General features: G+C 42.0%; 1 protein-coding gene across 2 annotated transcripts in view; it reads right to left on the bottom strand.

Annotated features, from left to right (window-relative positions):
- Positions 1-12,235, bottom strand: part of LOC129810902 (notch-regulated ankyrin repeat-containing protein A-like) — a 34,978-nt gene extending 22,743 nt beyond the window's left edge. For both annotated transcript variants that reach the window (XR_008752814.1, XM_055861887.1), the window contains exon 1: positions 11,394-12,235. Coding sequence is in view for 1 of the 2 variants with exons in the window: in XM_055861887.1 (XP_055717862.1) it covers positions 11,413-11,751 (339 nt within the window). In the remaining variant the exon portion in view is untranslated. The remainder of the gene's footprint in view (positions 1-11,393) is intronic.
- Between the last annotated feature and the right edge of the window lie 5,498 nt (positions 12,236-17,733).

The following is a 17,733-nucleotide window of genomic DNA, read 5'->3' as shown; positions in this document are numbered from 1 at the left end:
GATCATAACAAGCTGATAATAACAAGCTGATAATAACGAGCTGATCATAACAAGCTGATAATAACAAGCTGATAATAACGAGCTGATCATAACAAGCTGATAATAACAAGCTGATCATAACAAGCTGATAATAACATGATAATAACAAACCGATAATAACAAGCTGATAACAACAAGATAATAACATGATAATAACAAGCTGATAATAACAAGATAATAACATGATAATAACAAGCTGATAATAACATGATAATAACAAACCGATAATAACAAGCTGATAATAACAATATAATAACATGATAATAACAAGCTGATAACAAGCTGATAATAACAAGCTATTAATAACAAGCTGATAATAACAAGCTGATAATAACAAGCTGATCATAACAAGCTGATAATAACAAAGTGATAACAAGCTGATAATAACAAAGTGATAACAAGCTGATAATAACAAACTGATAAAACTGATAATAACAAGCTGATAATAACTAGCTGATAAAAACATGATAAAAACATGATAATAACAAGCTGATAATAACATGATAATAACAAGCTGATAATAACAAGCTGATAATAACAAGCTGATAATAACATGATAATAACAAGCTGATAATAACATGATAATAACAAGCTGATAATAACAAGCTGATAATAACAAGCTGATAATAACAAGCTGATAATAACATGATAATAACTAGCTGATCATAACAAGCTGATAATAACAAGCTGATAATAACAAGCTGATAATAACAAGCTGATAATAACAAGATAATAACAAGCTGATTATAACAAGCTGATAACAAATGATAATAACATGATTATAACAAGCTGATAATAACAAGCTGATAATAACATGATAAAAACAAGCTGATAATAACAAGATAATAACATGATAATAACAAGCTGATTATAACAAGCTGATAATAACAAGCTGATAATAACAAGCTGATAATAACAAGCTGATAACAACAAGATAAAAACAAGCTGATAATAACAAGCTGATAATAACAAGATAATAACAAGATAATAACAAGCTGATAATAACATGATAATAACATGATAATAACAAGCTGATAATAACAAGATAATAACACGATAATAACAAGCTAATAATAACAAGTTAATAACACGATAATAACAAGCTAATAATAACAAGATAATAACATGATAACAAGCTGATAACAAGCTGATAATAACAAGCTGATAATAACAAGCTGATAATAACTAGCTGATAATAACATGATAATAACAAGCTGATAATAACAAGCTGATAATAACATGATGATAATAACAAGCTGATAATAACAAGCTGATAATAACAAGCTGATAATAACTAGCTGATAATAACATGATAATAACAAGCTGATAATAACAAGCTGATAATAACAAGCTGATAATAACAAGCTGATAATAACAACAAGCTGATCATAACAAGCTGATAATAACTAGCTGATAATAACATGATAATAACAAGCTGATAATAACAAGCTGATAATAACTAGCTGATAATAACAAGCTGATAATAACAACAAGCTGATCATAACAAGCTGATAATAACAAGCTTATAATAACTAGCTGATAATAACTAGCTTATAATAACTAGCTGATAATAACAAGCTGATAACAACAAGCTGATAATAACATGATAATAACAAGCTGATAACAACAAGTTGATAATAACAAGCTGATAATAACATGATAATAACAAGCTGATAACAAGCTGATAATAACAAACTGATAATAACATGATAATAACAAGCTGATAATAACAAGCTGATAACAACAAGCTGATAACAACAAGCTGATAATAACATGATAATAACAAGCTGATAACAAGCTGATAATAACAAACTGATAATAACATGATAATAACAAGCTGATAATAACATGATAATAACAACAAGCTGATCATAACAAGCTGATAATAACATGATAATAACATGATAATAACAACAAGCTGATCATAACAAGCTGATAATAACATGATAATAACATGATAATAACAAGCTGATAACAACAAGTTGATCAACACAACCCTCCTGTCAATCCTTGTGCAGAAATGGTGAACAAAACCATTTACAATGTTTTACGCAAAGATAACTTTATAGCAGGGATACAATAACATAGTATCCCTTTGCAACTTGTGAACAAAAGTAGCTTAACTCACAATCCACAGGTTTGTATTCTGATTGCTCTTTCGTCGTTTCTGCACAATCCTCAAAACAATGGTGGAATCTGCCTGCTAAACTGGAGATTATTATATTGCCATGTAAACACAAACCCCACAAACGATTGTCAACAGTTGGTGGTTTGTTTAACATAATAATGTGTGTCTTGTATGGTATTTTGCAAAAGAAGTTGTAGATGCATCATTTAATATTGTTTCTCTCTCTAGGTCTCAGAGCCCCCATCAGCCTCTGAACACCACATACCCAGTGTGTCCCAGTGTATTTTATGTTGTCTACTGTTCCAACCAGCCTGCCTTCTTAAACTAACTAACAAAAAACGATCTATTAGTATTTTATTGTTCATTAATCCACTGTTGATATAGTCCCAAAATGTTTTGCATGTCAGTTGTCAAGTTTTCAAGATATAGGATTTTCAAGAAGCAAAGTGTCACTTGCCACATCATCATGATGATGCGTTTTGCAGCATTTGATGCGTTTTGCAGCATATGATGCGTTTTGCAGCATTTAATGCGTTTTGCAGCATATGATGAATTTTGCAGCATTTATTGCGTTTTGCAGCATATGATGCGTTTTGCAGCATATGATGCATTTTGCAGCATTTGATGCGTTTTGCAGCATATGATGCATTTTGCAGCATTTAATGCGTTTTGCAGCATATGATGCGTTTTGCAGCATATGATGCATTTTGCAGCATATGATGCATTTTGCAGCATTTGATGCGTTTTGCAGCATATGATGCATTTTGCAGCATTTAATGCGTTTTGCAGCATATGATGCGTTTTGCAGCATATGATGCATTTTGCAGCATTTAATGCGTTTTGCAGCATATGATGCGTTTTGCAGCATATGATGCATTTTGCAGCATTTGATGCGTTTTGCAGCATATGATGCGTTTTGCAGCATATGATGCATTTTGCAGCATTTAATGCGTTTTGAAGCATATGATGCGTTTTGAAGCATATGATGCGTTTTGCAGCATATGATGCGTTTTGCAGCATTTAATGCGTTTTGCAGCATATGATGCGTTTTGCAGCATATGATGCATTTTGTAGCATCACCATAATGTTATAGGCAAGTGACATTATGCTTCTTGAAAACCCAATATCTGGAAAACTTGACTGCTGACATGCAAAACACTTTGGGACTATATTAACAGTGGACTAATCACAAAAAAAATCTAATTTTTGAGTGGATTTTTTCTTTAATACCTCTGCATGCTCACTTACATTTACATGTTAGTCATTTAGCAGACACTCTTATCAAGAGCGACTTAAAGTAGTGAGTTCATACATTTTCATATGGTCCTCTGTGGGAATTGAACCCACAACCCTGGCGTTGCAAGTGCCATGCTCTACCAAGTGAGACACAAGGGACTGTGTCATAAAACCAGTAGACCTATTTGGTGTGTGTTGGGAAGTAGACAACTGAGGAACAGTTCTTAGAGCACAAGATTACATCAAAAGTGGACACTAGGCACATGCATGTTACAGACGTCATGTTGCCTGCTTAGCGAGTACCACCCCCCCCCCGATTGGGCTAAATACCTGCCTGGAACTCGAGACCTCTGCTTTGCTAACACAAGCGACCACCCTCCTTGACAATGTTCCAACGGTTTGAGACACCCAAAAGGTCTTAATTGGATGGCTCCATCGGCTCCATTTCAAGCTAGCTGTGGAGTGACCTTACAGTACGTTCTTGGCTCCATCGGCTACATTTCAAGCTAGCTGTGGAATGACCGTACGGTACGTTCTTAGCTCCATCGGCTACATTTCAAGCTAGTTGTGGAGTGACCGTACGGTACGTTCTTAGCTCCATCGGCTCCATTTCAAGCTAGCTGTGGAGTGACCTTACAGTACGTTCTTGGCTCCATCGGCTCCATTTCAAGCTAGCTGTGGAGTGACCGTACGGTACGTTCTTAGCTCCATCGGCTCCATTTCAAGCTAGCTGTGGAGTGACCTTACGGTACGTTCTTGGCTCCATCGGCTCCATTTCAAGCTAGCTGTGGAGTGACCTTACGGTACGTTCTTGGCTCCATCGGCTCCATTTCAAGCTAGCTGTGGAGTGACCGTACGGTACGTTCTTGGCTCCATTTCAAGCTAGCTGTGGAGTGACCTTACAGTACGTTCTTGGCTCCATCGGCTACATTTCCAGCTAGCTGTGGAGTGACCTTACAGTATGTTCTTGGCTCCATCGGCTACATTTCAAGCTAGCTGTGGAGTGACCGTACGGTACGTTCTTTAAGGAAAGATTCACCCATGTTGTGCATGTCTGAGCGAGGTTCTATCGATTAGCGGGGTCATTTCATGTTTATCTGAGCTATTGCCGTTCAAGCAAGCAGAAATACAGCCGGTATGACGAGTTTTACATCATGTGATGACTCTTTGGGGCAGCAGGTAGCCTAGTGGTTAGAACGTTGGGCCAGTAACTGCTGGATCAAATCCCCGAGCTGACAAGGTAAAAATCTGTCGTTCTGCCCCTGAACAAGGCAGTTAACCCACTGTTCCTAGGCCGTCATTGAAAGTAAGAATTTGTTCTTAACTGACTTGCCTAGTTAAATAAATAAAATAATCCTTTAACTTTGTAGATAATGCATTGATCCGGTGGAGCTGTATGAGCAATGTTCAGTTCACATTCTTCATTCACCTCTGCTGAAGTACGAGAGAACACTACAACAGGGCTAACACATTCACCACCCACCAAAAGCATACACAAAACATACTTTGAGCAAATGAAACCCCTGCATGAGATCGTTGGCAGATAGGGGGTATGCACTATCACACCCAGCTTCTTTCAGGCAAGATGAACACACACACCGACACACTCCCCACTGAAACACAAACACAGTCCTCTTCACTGTCTCTCTTTTCGTTGGGGGGACTCTGTTAAAATAATTTCCAAATTCCTGCTCGGATGTGTGGCAGGCACATGAAGAATCTATTAGCGGACCTCTCTGCTCTGCTGTACAGCAGCTCTGCTTTGGGACGGCAGCCAACTCAGCCGCTGGACAATGAAAATCCAACTCAACAAAAACATCCTGCAGAAGTGAGAGCGCGAGGGAGACGGAGAGAGGTGTGCAGAGAGAGCGCGAGGGAGACAGAGAGGGGTGGAGAGAGAGAGCGTGAGGGAGATGGAGAGAGGGGTGGAGAGAGAGAGCGTGAGGGAGACGGAGAGAGGTGTGCAGAGAGAGCGCGAGAGAGACAGAGAGGGGTGGAGAGAGAGCATGAGGGAGACGGAGAGAGGGGTGGAGAGAGAGCGAGGGAGACGGAGAGAGAGAGCGTGAGGGAGACGGAGAGAGGGGTGGAGAGAGAGCGAGGGAGACGGAGAGAGGGGTGGAGAGAGAGAGCGAGCAAGGGAGACAGAGAGAGGGGTGGAGAGAGAGAGCGAGCAAGGGAGATGGAGAGAGCAAAGGAGAGAGAGCGAGGGAGGGAGACGGAGAGAGGGGTGGAGAGAGAGAGTGAGGGAGACGGAGAGAGGGGTGGAGAGAGAGAGAGCGAGCAAGGGAGACGGAGAGAGCAAAGGAGAGAGAGAGAGAGAGAGGGAGGGAGACGGAGAGAGGGGTGGAGAGAGAGCGAGAGAGGGAGACGGAGAGAGAGCGAGGGAGCAAGGGAGACGTAGAGAGAGAGAGAGGGGTGGAGAGAGAGCGAGGGAGACGGAGAGAGAGCGAGGGAGACGGAGAGAGAGCGAGGGAGCGAGGGAGCCGGAGAGAGAGCGAGGGAGGGAGACGGAGAGAGGGGTGGAGAGAGAGCACGAGGGAGACGGAGAGAGGGGTGGAGAGAGAGCGAGGGAGACGGACAGAGAGCGAGGGAGCGAGGGAGACGGAGAGAGAGCGAGGGAGGGAGGGAGACGGAGAGAGGGGTGGAGAGAGAGTGAGGGAGACGGAGAGAGAGCGAGGGAGGGAGACGGAGAGAGGGGTGGAGAGAGAGCACGAGGGAGACGGAGAGAAGGAGATGGAGAGAGGGAGACGGAGAGAGAGACAGAGAGGGAGACGGAGAGGTGGCAAGAGCGAGGGAGGGAGACGGAGAGAGGGATGGAGAGAGCGCAAGGGAGACGGAGAGAGAGCGCCAGGGAGACGGAGAGAGGGGTGGAGAGAGCGCCAGGGAGACGGAGAGAGGGGTGGAGAGAGCGACAGGAGAGCAAGGGAGAAAGAGAATGGGGGTGAGAGAGAGGGTAAGGAGGTAGAATAGAAGGGCAAGCAGCAACTATGTGGTCTCAAGCCAACAGCAGGGGTGACTTTAGTCTTTCAACACAAAGCTTTAGTAGTCTTGGTTTATTTACCACTACAATACATCTAAAGATATGTACTGCATGGAATTAGGCTGCAGACAGTTCTACATCGAAATAGATTTAGTGCAGATAAGGAGGCTGCAGAGACAGAGACAGCACACTGTAAACAGCACACATTTCACATTGTATAGCACACTTCCTTAGACAGAGTCACATTTAACTCCAAAGCAGGAAATGTCAAACTTGTAGTGTGTTTGAGGATTAAAAAGGCTGCTTAAGTTTGTAATTTCCACTTTGAAATGTCAGACTTGATTTACCCTTACGAAAAATGTATCAACCCCTACAAAAAAGTCCCTTAATTATAAAACACGTGTGTGATAGAGCGAGAGACAGAGACAGAGAGAGAGACAGAGCGAGAGAGACAGAGAGACAGAGAGAGCGACTGACAGAGAGACAGAGAGAGAGACAGAGAGAGAGACAGAGAGAGACAGAGAGAGAGACAGACAGAGACAGACACAGAGAGAGACAGAGAGCGACTGACAGAGATACTTATGTTTATTTTCCCTTTTGTACATCACTACAACACTGTAACATGAAATTTGATATGTCTTTATTCTTTTGGAACTTGTGATGTTTACTGTTATTGATCTATTTCACTTGCTTTGGCAATGTCAACATGTTTCCCATGCCAATAAAGCCTTTGAATTGGAGCGAGAGAGAGGGAGACCGACAGAGGGAGTTTGAATTGGAGCGAGAGAGAGGGAGACCGACAGAGGGAGAGAGCGAGACCGACAGAGGGAGAGAGAGAGGGAGACCGACAGGGAGAAAAAGAGAGAAACAGACAAGAGTGCCCAGGGGGTTAATAGAGAGAAGAGGAATAGTGTTGCAGAGCCAGAGAGTTGAGCTAGGGACCTTCCTCAGACTACACACACACAGAGAGAGAGTAACATAAAACCTGCACACACTGGGGAGGGGACCCTGCCTTCTATAAACCAGAACTACCCACAATCATGTGCGTGGCTCTTTTATCCAGCATGTGAAAAGATGAGGCTGACTGAATAACAAAGGGAGAGAATGGGAATCCGGATGGCCTGGGAGAGGGGGAAGAGGGGATCTGGGCTAGCCTGGGAGAACGGGAGAGAGGAGGGGAGAGGGGGAAGAGGGGATCTGGGCTAGCCTGGTAGAACGGGAGAGAGGAGGAAGAGGGGATCTGGGCTAGCCTGGGAGAATGGGAGAGAGGAGGGGAGAGGGGGGGGGGGGTCTGTGCCCGTCACTATTCTTCTCTATGGGTAACGGGGGCTGGGACTGCCTGGGGGTAGGGAAAATGAAACATGCATAGACACACAGAGTTTAAAGATTTTTTTACTGGCTTGTACACAAACGTACAAAAATATTACAGCACTCATTTCCTCAACACACATCATGATCACAGTGTTACAAACGTTCAAAAACAAAAAATACAGAACAAAAACAAGAAAACCCAAAATCAAAACACGATGGAACTTCAGCATCTCTCATTAAACTCAGACATTTGTTTTTGTTTCGCTAAAAAAAAAGCAAAACGAAAACAGAACATGTGTCCCCCCCCAAAAAATGTTTTTTTAAACGTCAGCACTTTCTCTCATTCATTGACACCTATCCAGTTGTCCTCTCTCGGGCCATAAATGTTATGACACTTAAGTAGAACAACCATACGCTGTGCAATTTGTTTTGTAACAATGATCTTACCATCAAATGTATTTTTCCCCTTTCATAACAACAGGAGGGAGGCAGCACTTCAGAAAAGAAAGTGCTCCAAGATATTTCAGCATATTATATATATATATATAGAGTACCAGTCAAACGTTTAACACCTACTCATTCCAGGGGTTTTCTTTAGTTTTTTACACCTACCCTTGAATGAGTAGGTGTTAAACCTTTGACTGGTACTGTATATAAACACATACCCGATCACAAAGATTCAAACAATCTTTGCCTGAACACAATGTTTCACAAAGTTAACACACAAAACATTACAACCTGGAGATGTTTTGTACAATAGTATTTTGTTGTGTTCCTTTTTTTCTATTTGGAAAAACAATACATTTGACTTGATAAAAAGTCAACTTAATCAACAACAGTCAGTGCAATATTTAAAATATATATATATATATAAAAAATATCAAGTTTAAGACAAGCGATGCATATTTTTTTGTTCCACTAAAACCAATCTATTCCTTGATGTTTCTTTCTAATCGCTTTAGTTTGCTTTTCCAGGTACATGGAAGGACAGTCCTTAATCCCTGGTGTCTCTCCTTACTGTAGCGAGGGAAGACCCCCAGGTAGCAACATAAAGCCACACACTCGAGGAGAGGAGCAGGCCACACACAGGCCAGGGAAGGGGAACACAGGCCAGGGAAGGGGAACACAGGCCAGGGAAGGGGAACACAGGCCAGGGAAGGGGAACACAGGCCAGGGAAGGGGAACACAGGCCAGGGAAGGGGAACACAGGCCAGGGAAGGGGAACACAGGCCAGGGAAGGGGAACACAGGCCAGGGAAGGGGAACACAGGCCAGGGAAGGGGAACACAGGCCAGGGAAGGGGAACACAGGCCAGGGAAGGGGAACACAGGCCAGGGAAGGGGAACACAGGCCAGGGAAGGGGAACACAGGCCAGGGAAGGGGAACACGGGCCAGGGAAGGGGAACACAGGCCAGGGAAGGGGAACACAGGCCAGGGAAGGGGAACACAGCTCAACTCACTCAGGACACAACAGTCAGATGAATGCAGCACACACAGACATATATACACATTCATTCATGCACACATGTGCACTCTCTCTCTCTCTCTCTCTCTCACACACACACACACAGGGATTTCCATTGAATGACTGTGATGCTATCAGATATTTGTCTTTCACTTACTGTTGGCCATTGAGTAAAATCAAATATAAAACATACAAGCAGCATTGAAACAAACATTATGGTGCCATGACTTTCAAAATGCAGCAGGCAGTTTAAACCATTTGTTATATATATCCTGCAATAGTCATGTAGATGTTAGTGATCATAACATGACAGTAATAAAATGTTTTACTCCTGCTCAGTAGTAACTATTTCTAAGCCTCAACTCCTGCAGTTACCCGGACAGGCACCAGGGGGAGTAAAAGGCTCTGCATTTTGTGCAATAAAACTCCCTGCATTCATGTCAGGCAATAAAATGCAATTTTTGTGACTAAATAGAAACTTCAAACAGAACGACTATATAATGTATTTTTTTTTTTTTTTTTTTAAATCGGCAATGTGTGTTTGCAACCATACCTTTACAGAAAGGCAAAAAAAACAAAAAAAAAAGCTTTGCTTGTCAGATTAAAGTTTGGTTGTAGTGTGGGAAATAAATTCATCCCAGATGAAGATAAGAAATGGGCTTGATTAATATGAAATAGACATTATTGCTTTGCAGAAGAAACACCATAGTTGTCTCCTAGCCTATATCACTGGGTTAAATAACATTGGCTTGGGGCCTACTGCTAAAATAGCTATTATTTAAAATGTTTGTGTGGGTATGAGCATTATTTTGGCCTACAGACAGGCTTGGGGATAGGCTAGATCAGCGGTTTCCAACTAGGGGGTACTAGGACCCCTGGGGGTTCTTGGCCTATCCACAGGTGGTACTTGAGAAGACTCAGACCCTAGGCCTACTGGTAAAATGCACATGCGGGGGTACTTCAGGTACAGTAACCAAAAATGGTTGCGAACCACTGTGCTAAAGGATGTGTGTGACTTCCCATATTGGAGTGTTGTGAGTGAGCAAGAGTCCAATGGTTTTGAATACTTTACAGTCGAGGTAGTTGGCAAAGAAAACCAAACAAGAAGTTAATGAGCGACAAAGAAGAGTCTCTCTTTAGCAAGGTCAAATTTAGGCTTATTGTGACATGGGGTCTCCACACAGGATAGTTTATACTATGATAAGCATAGAGTCTGAAGCAGCTTTATAAGTCACCCTAAATATTCTTAAACGTAACAGATTTGATTTGAAAAGAATAACCACAGAATTTTCAAAATGCATCTTGTCAATGTACCTTCATAAATAGAACCCAGCCTGTATTCACAGTGATGACCAGGGTGTTGTTCGTTAAAATACTGAAAGGAGATTAAAGTGAATTCCAAATGCCACTTTCCTGACGTTTTGATACAAAGCGAAAGCAGCGGTTTATATCACATTAACCATTGACACTGCGGTCGCACTGGCCTGAAAAGACATTGATACATGCCAGCAGCCTGCTTGAAGAAGGCAGGGCGCATTCAGCTACTTTTTTAATTATAAAGAAACAAAGTAAAGCTATTGTGTAAAGTACTTAACAACATTAAGTCAATAGTCGTTACAATGATTACACATCTGGAAATGCCAGTTGGGTATATATATATATATAGGCCTAATAATGCTGCTCTTTGAAACAGATCAGATTCTATAATTTAAAAAAGAAATAATAGCCAAATACAGGATGGCCTTCATTTCCCGTGTTCACCTTTTCTTCCCTTTCATATATTCCAGCATGCAGCCACAGCAACAAGTGCCATCTTTCAGTATATAAAATCATTTAAAAGGGTCTTACAAAGTGACCACCGCAGCTACAGGGCGACACCTCAATACGAAGCCCAATAAAGAAGTGTTTCAATGTAACCGCGGCAAAAAAATATAGAAAGTCTATCGCTGCGTAAAACTAGGCTGCTATCAGGTCTCGGGACCCAAACACTGGCTTAGTTATTTAATACGTCCCAATCTATTATACACGTTCAAGGAAAAAGCTTTAGTACCAACCCACCAAAATGGCGTTTTTTTTATGCTGAAGCGGATACAAGAACCATGTGGTGTTTGACTCACGAGTGAGAGAGACCCCCGTTTGGTTTTGATGAAAGGGAAATTACTGTGTTTTGTAGGCTATAATTTGGCACAACTATAGATCGAAACGCTAATTTATAAGGGCTTTCCGTGTGTTTACCTGACAGCAGTGTAGCAGATCACCGTGCGCCAGAAGAGTATTTTGCCTTAGTGATGAGGTATAGGACTATGTCTTGATGTCCTCCAAAAGCGGCAATGTGTAAGGCACTCCACCCTTCCCTGTTCGCCAATCGAATATCGGCTCCGAATTTCACCAGCAGTTTTACAAGTTCGAGATTCCCGTCGATGACTGACTGATGCAACGCCGTCTGTCCTTCGGGCCCGAAGGAGTTGACATTGAATTCGCAGTTTGTCATGTTCTGGAGCAACGAGTGGAGTTCCTTTGTGTTACCTTGCTTCACCGCCTCTTGGAATACGATCTGAGGCGCAGAGCAAGTTGATACATCCCCTTGACTCATGGTGAAACTGGGATATAGAGATGGATCCTGTGCCTTTCTATGTGATAGTCACTGGTTGAGTCTCTGGCGTTGGAATACTGGATTAATACCAGTTGTAAGGCACTTTAGAAACGTGTATACTATATATATGATAAGACCACTAATATCCCAAAATGGACACAGACAAAATAACACACTTGGTGTGCAAAAGATTAAAGGTTGCGAAATCCAACTCCCTACAAAGTGTGTTTATAAGAGATCCAAGTGTCGCAAGGTGTAGTCTCCCCCTCTTCTCCTCCGTTGTTACTAGCAGCAACAGGTAGTATATGCTATATTGCAGAGATGGAGCAGAGCGACAGGTATTCTGTAAGAACGGCCACGGTATCGTTATCTCCAAACAAGGTGAATAAAATGCAGTTGAATCTGGGCAGGTTGGTTCTTCTTGTGATTTTACCCTCTTGCCTGCAGGATCCTGGAGCCGCCGCAGTTCGTCTGGCAAGGAGGGCTGTGTGAGACAGGTAGGGTCCACGTCAGTGCACTGAACAATACTCCCCAACGGTTACATTCCAACATCTACATCAAAAACACTTTTATGCACACTTTAAAGAATTCGGTTGAGATACAATTCCCGATAACTATTATGTTATGATTAAAATAGAAAACATGTGGGTACTACTTGCCTGTGACAATTGGACGGGTCCTGGCGACGACGTAGTATGAAATTCCCCCGCGTGCCCCGTGCTTCGCGTCCTTCGTGCGATCCCAGTGAGTCTCTGCTCTGCAGTGCGCGCGAGGGGGATATTTTACGCGTCCTTTATTTGCATGACAATGGTATTCCATAGAATCAACTCTTGTGAAATGGGCGGAAACGGAGCGAGGTAATTGGCTACTGGGTCCGTTTGGGCAGGGTCCACAAGTGTGAAACCTTAGAGTAAGGCGTGGTCTCGTGGAAACAAATGGCATCTATAAAATAAAACAACTATAAAATTGACAATTTTACTCCCTCGCGTGAGAGACGTGACTCAAGGGAGGATGGTGTTGAAGGAGTCATAAACGACAAAGTGAAAAAATACAGAGAAAAGCAATATAATGTTGTTTAGGAGAGCAGCGAATCCAAGGGATTAGTATTGTGCATGGAGCCATAACGCATGTTGAAAAAACTATTCGGATCTGAAGTTGTATTTCGACGGACGAATAGTGCAAACACGCAAGCATATATATATATTTATATATATATTTTTTACATGTAAAAAGCAAAGGAGTAATACTGTACTGTAAAGGGCCTGTTATGCGTCGTATTTCGTGCCATGATGTTAATTCGGGCTCAGACGGCGTTAAAAGCTACAAACTAGCAACGCCGAGTTGTGGTTTGCTACTTACTGTATGTCAAAAACGATGTCCAACTTCTTCTGAAACAATGAAATTGCATAAAAAGCAGTAAGGGATTGTCACCATTGGTGTGGAATAAAATACTGTGTGTGCTATTGCCGATCGCTAGAGATCTGATACTGTACACATAACATGTGACCAAATATAGGTAACATACGCTTCTTCCATAGACTAACGACTCTAAAATACTCAAAACTAAAACTTTGTTAGGTTTATACATTTCACACAAACAGATAATGTATATCCTAATCTTATATAAAAGAGGGTGACAAAATACGCATGAGCCTACTTTAGGAAATAAACATATTTGGCTTATTTACTTGTCTGCAATCTAGTTATTTTGGCAATAACCATGTATACATTGTACAGAGAAAAACAAATGGCCCCTTAAACTTCTATAAAACAACTCGAGCCCAAGTCTAGTGGTATAGCCTCCCGCCATATAACAACGTCAAGAGAAGAGACACCTCTCTGGCGGTTACAATCCATGTACATGTCATCTGCGGACATTCCAGTTGTTTTAAAGTGACAAGAAGCAATAGAACTTCAAATAACAAAAGCATGTGCGACTTCCTTATGCAAGTGAAAAGAGGTGACGTTGCGCATAGAATGGCACGCATCAGCCTAGTTCAGCCGCAGCATAGCTACCGTGGGAACCGGACGGCTGCGATTGTAAGTTGTTGCTTGCCTGGAAACCACACAAGGTAAATTGAACCTTTTGCTCCGTTTGGTATAGGCTTCACTAGCCTGGGAGTCCTATCTATAGACCGATGTATGATATTTTAACCACCTCGTCTTTTCATAGTTAAGCAGTTTCCGTTTGTCCTCAGGTTCCCACACACTCCACTATACACTCCAATGTACATTTGGTGCACGTATGCGATGACTCAGTCTGTTGATTAATAACATAGGCCTATACATCCGATACGCAGGACTACTTTAGCTCACCACAAAGGTAAATGCACATAGTAGCCTACAAATAATAACAAAACAAACTCATAACTTTGCAGGCTATGTTAGTAAATCTATGATGTATGTAATAGGAAAACAATTCAGCTGACAACTTCACATAACGGAAAAGCCACAGTTGAATGGTTTCATCATACACCTACGTGGTATTTACTGGTGTGTGTGTGTGTGTGTGTTAATCAGTCTGCACACGTTTCCGTTTATTTGTACCATAGCTGAGAGAAACCAAGTGCATTTTGAAATCACATATCAATAAGTGCAGACCTTTGGTTCTTGTTGAGACAGGAATATCAAAATGCAGGCAAAAATAGTCACCTTGACATACTCCTTATAATAGTAACCTTGACATACTCCTTAAAATAGTCACCTCGACATACTCCTTATAATAGTAACCTTGACATACTCCTTATAATAGTCACCTTGACATACTCCTTATAATAGTAACATTTTCATACTCCTTATAATAGTAACCTCGACATACTCCTTACAATAGTAACCTTTTCATACTCCTTTTGGAAAATGTATCATACTTTGCAGTGTCTGTGATGTGTAGGACTATTTTATTATTATTTTATGTCATATATAGGCATCATTAGACAATACTAAACCATAGCCCACAGTCATAGAGCTCCCCAAATTAGCCAGCAGAGATCCTAAACATCTCAGGAACATCTGTCCACTTATCAAAAAGCTGTGTCAGGCCAGTTGGAAAACATTTGCACAGAACCCTGCAGGAGCCTTTGGCCAAAGGAAGGTGTCTGGACAGAGTTCCTGACGTAACGTACTGGTCTTATTCTGATTTTTTTTCCCACGCTCGTTTCTGTGGCTTTATCCAAATGGTATTCTTATTCAGACTCTTGAAACATTTGCTCTATACAACCAAAATGTACCTTTAATAACATGTGGATGTAATTACGCCCCTTTGTGAAGACAGCAAATATATGTTGTGTATGTAATTTTAAAAAACTGGATTTTCTGTATATGGAGCAAACGAAAGCACTCAAACAATAATTCATTTTTGGATTAAATAAGCAAATTAATGTTTTCATCGTGATGCCAAAAAACGAGTACTCTAACATTGTCTCTAAAATGCTTTGACAGGTATATAACTATTCGTTCTATTAGTAGTCTACATGATATCTACTGGAGTGCAATCTTTGTCATTTTAACTCACACCATCATTCCAAATTTAGCATTTTACCCTACCCAAATCCATGCGCAATCCGTACGCAAAGTAGAATCTGTGGTCTCCATAGGATGACCAATAAACAAAAATGTGAGAGGAATGTGACAATTGTGTTGGTGCTTGTAGCGCAACGGTAATCTCCCATATTTGGAGGCCCTCCATAATTTCAAGAGGGTATCAATTCGTAGCAGTCAAAACAACATTAGCCTAGTAGTGTATCCTACTTTTCAAACTTCTAAATGGACAGTTACTGAATGGTATATAATAAGCTATGTGAAATAAATACCAGATCTATCCTATTTCTATTTCTGATAAACAATACCATTTATTTATTTTTATAATCGACGGAAGAGAAAACACAAGCGTGACTTGATATTATGTGTACAAAGTGAAGAGAGTCAGGCCGTCATGTAAGGTTTGGCGCCGGGTCGACAGAACAGACAGGACGGGAGGAGCCCCTAACCGCCACTGACTCAGAGCACAGGGATTCTGTGGAGCGGGCTGTGACGTTTCAATGGAGGGAGGGGCTTCAGAATCCAATTCATTACAGCACCACGTGTTTAAGAAGCGTGGGAAAGAGGCGAGTTTTTCTTCCCAGCAAAGAAAGAGCGAGGATCAAATAACAGTGCAGCAAAAAACTGCGAGCAGGCAGCTTCTATACGCAGCGCGGCCAGGGATAGATAGACCCTGCAACCGGACAGGGACTGCCAGGCGGGGCAGTTTATTTCAGGAGGGCTGGAGAAAAAAATAGTGGTGCTAAATACTTAAAATACTAACCTACTATTCAGGGTTCATTGAAACATGTTTAAACAAAATTATACCATCAAAGTTAGACGTAGACTAAATGGAGCACAGAACACTTCGGGGAAACCATGAGAACGCACCATGCACTTCCGTTTTAGATGATAGATTATCCAGTCTTCTTTCCCTTGCAACAAAACGCGAATTGACCTAAATATTTTTTTCTCTCTCTACAGACGGAGGATCCCCCAGCAATACAGAGAGATCACATTTTTCGGGCAAATTGCCAAGCAAATAGTTTCAAGTTTTAATGTCACATGCACAAGTACAGTGAAATGCCTTTCTTGCAATCTCAAAACCCAACAATGCAGTAATAATGTATTACTAGAAAAAATAAAATTCAAATAAATATTAAATACACAATAAAGTAAGTAAGCATACTATATACAGGAAATATATTTTTAAAGTCAGTTCCAATACCATATTTACAATGTGCAGGGATACTGAAGTTATGGAGGTAAGGGGACTAGGCAACAGGATATAAGCAGCTTGTATGTGAGTGTGTAGTCAGTATAAATGTATGTTCATATTATGTGTTTGTAAGCAAATTATGGAGTGAGTGTTTGTGTGTTGGAGTGTCAGTGTGTGTAGGGCCCTGTGAGTGTGCAGAGACAGTGTGTGTAGGGCCCTGTGAGTGTGCAGAGACGGTGTGTGTAGGACCCTGTGAGTGTGCAGAGACAGTGTGTGTAGGGCCCTGTGAGTGTGCAGAGACGGTGTGTGTAGGACCCTGTGAGTGTGCAGAGACAGTGTGTGTAGGGCCCTGTGAGTGTGCAGAGACAGTGTGTGTAGGACCCTGTGAGTGTGCAGAGACAGTGTGTGTAGGGCCCTGTGAGTGTGCAGAGACAGTGTGTGTAGGACCCTGTGAGTGTGCAGAGACGGTGTGTGTAGGACCCTGTGAGTGTGCAGAGACAGTGTGTGTGATTGTGTGTAGGACCCTGTGAGTGTGCAGAGACAGTGTGTCTAGGACCCTGTGAGTGTGCAGAGACAGTGCAACAATTGAAATAAAGGTCAATAGAGATACAAGGTAAACTCAGTCAGTGTAGCTATTTTGTGAGCTATTTATCAGTCGTATTGCTTGGGGGTAGAAGCTGTACAAGAGCCTGCTGGTGTCAGACTTGATTCACCGGTACCTCTTGCCGTGCGGCAGTAGAGAAAATAGTCTATGACTTGGGTGGTTGGGGTCTCTAACGATTTTCCGGGCCTTCTTTTCCCATCGCCTGGTATAGAGGTCCTAGATGGCAGGGAGCTCGGTCCCAGTGATGTACTGGGTTGTCCACACAACCCTCTTTAGCACCAAGTGATCAAGGGCGGTGCTGGTGTCATACCAAGCAGTGATGCAGCCAGTCAACATGGTCTCAATGGTACAGCTGTAGAACCTTTTCATGATTTTAGGTCCCATGCCAAACCTTTTCAACCTCCCGAAGGGGAAGAGCCATTGTGAAGCCTTCTTCACGATTGTTCGTGTGTTTTTGGACCATGTTAAGTCTTTAGTCATTTGGACGCAGAGGAACTTGAAGCTGTCTACCTGCTCCGCTGCCGTCCCATCGATGTGGATAGGGGTGTGTTCACCCCCCCCCCTATCCCTGTTTCCTGTAGTCCACAATCAGCTCCTTGGTCTTGCTGACATTGAGGGAGAGGTTGTTGCTCCAGCACCACAC

This window comes from Salvelinus fontinalis, chromosome 2 (genome assembly GCF_029448725.1).
Source record: "Salvelinus fontinalis isolate EN_2023a chromosome 2, ASM2944872v1, whole genome shotgun sequence".
In the NCBI taxonomy this organism is placed as follows: Eukaryota; Metazoa; Chordata; class Actinopteri; order Salmoniformes; family Salmonidae; genus Salvelinus; species Salvelinus fontinalis.
The sequence above is the reverse complement of the archived record's forward strand: the minus strand, read 5'-3'. Positions and strand labels throughout refer to the sequence as shown.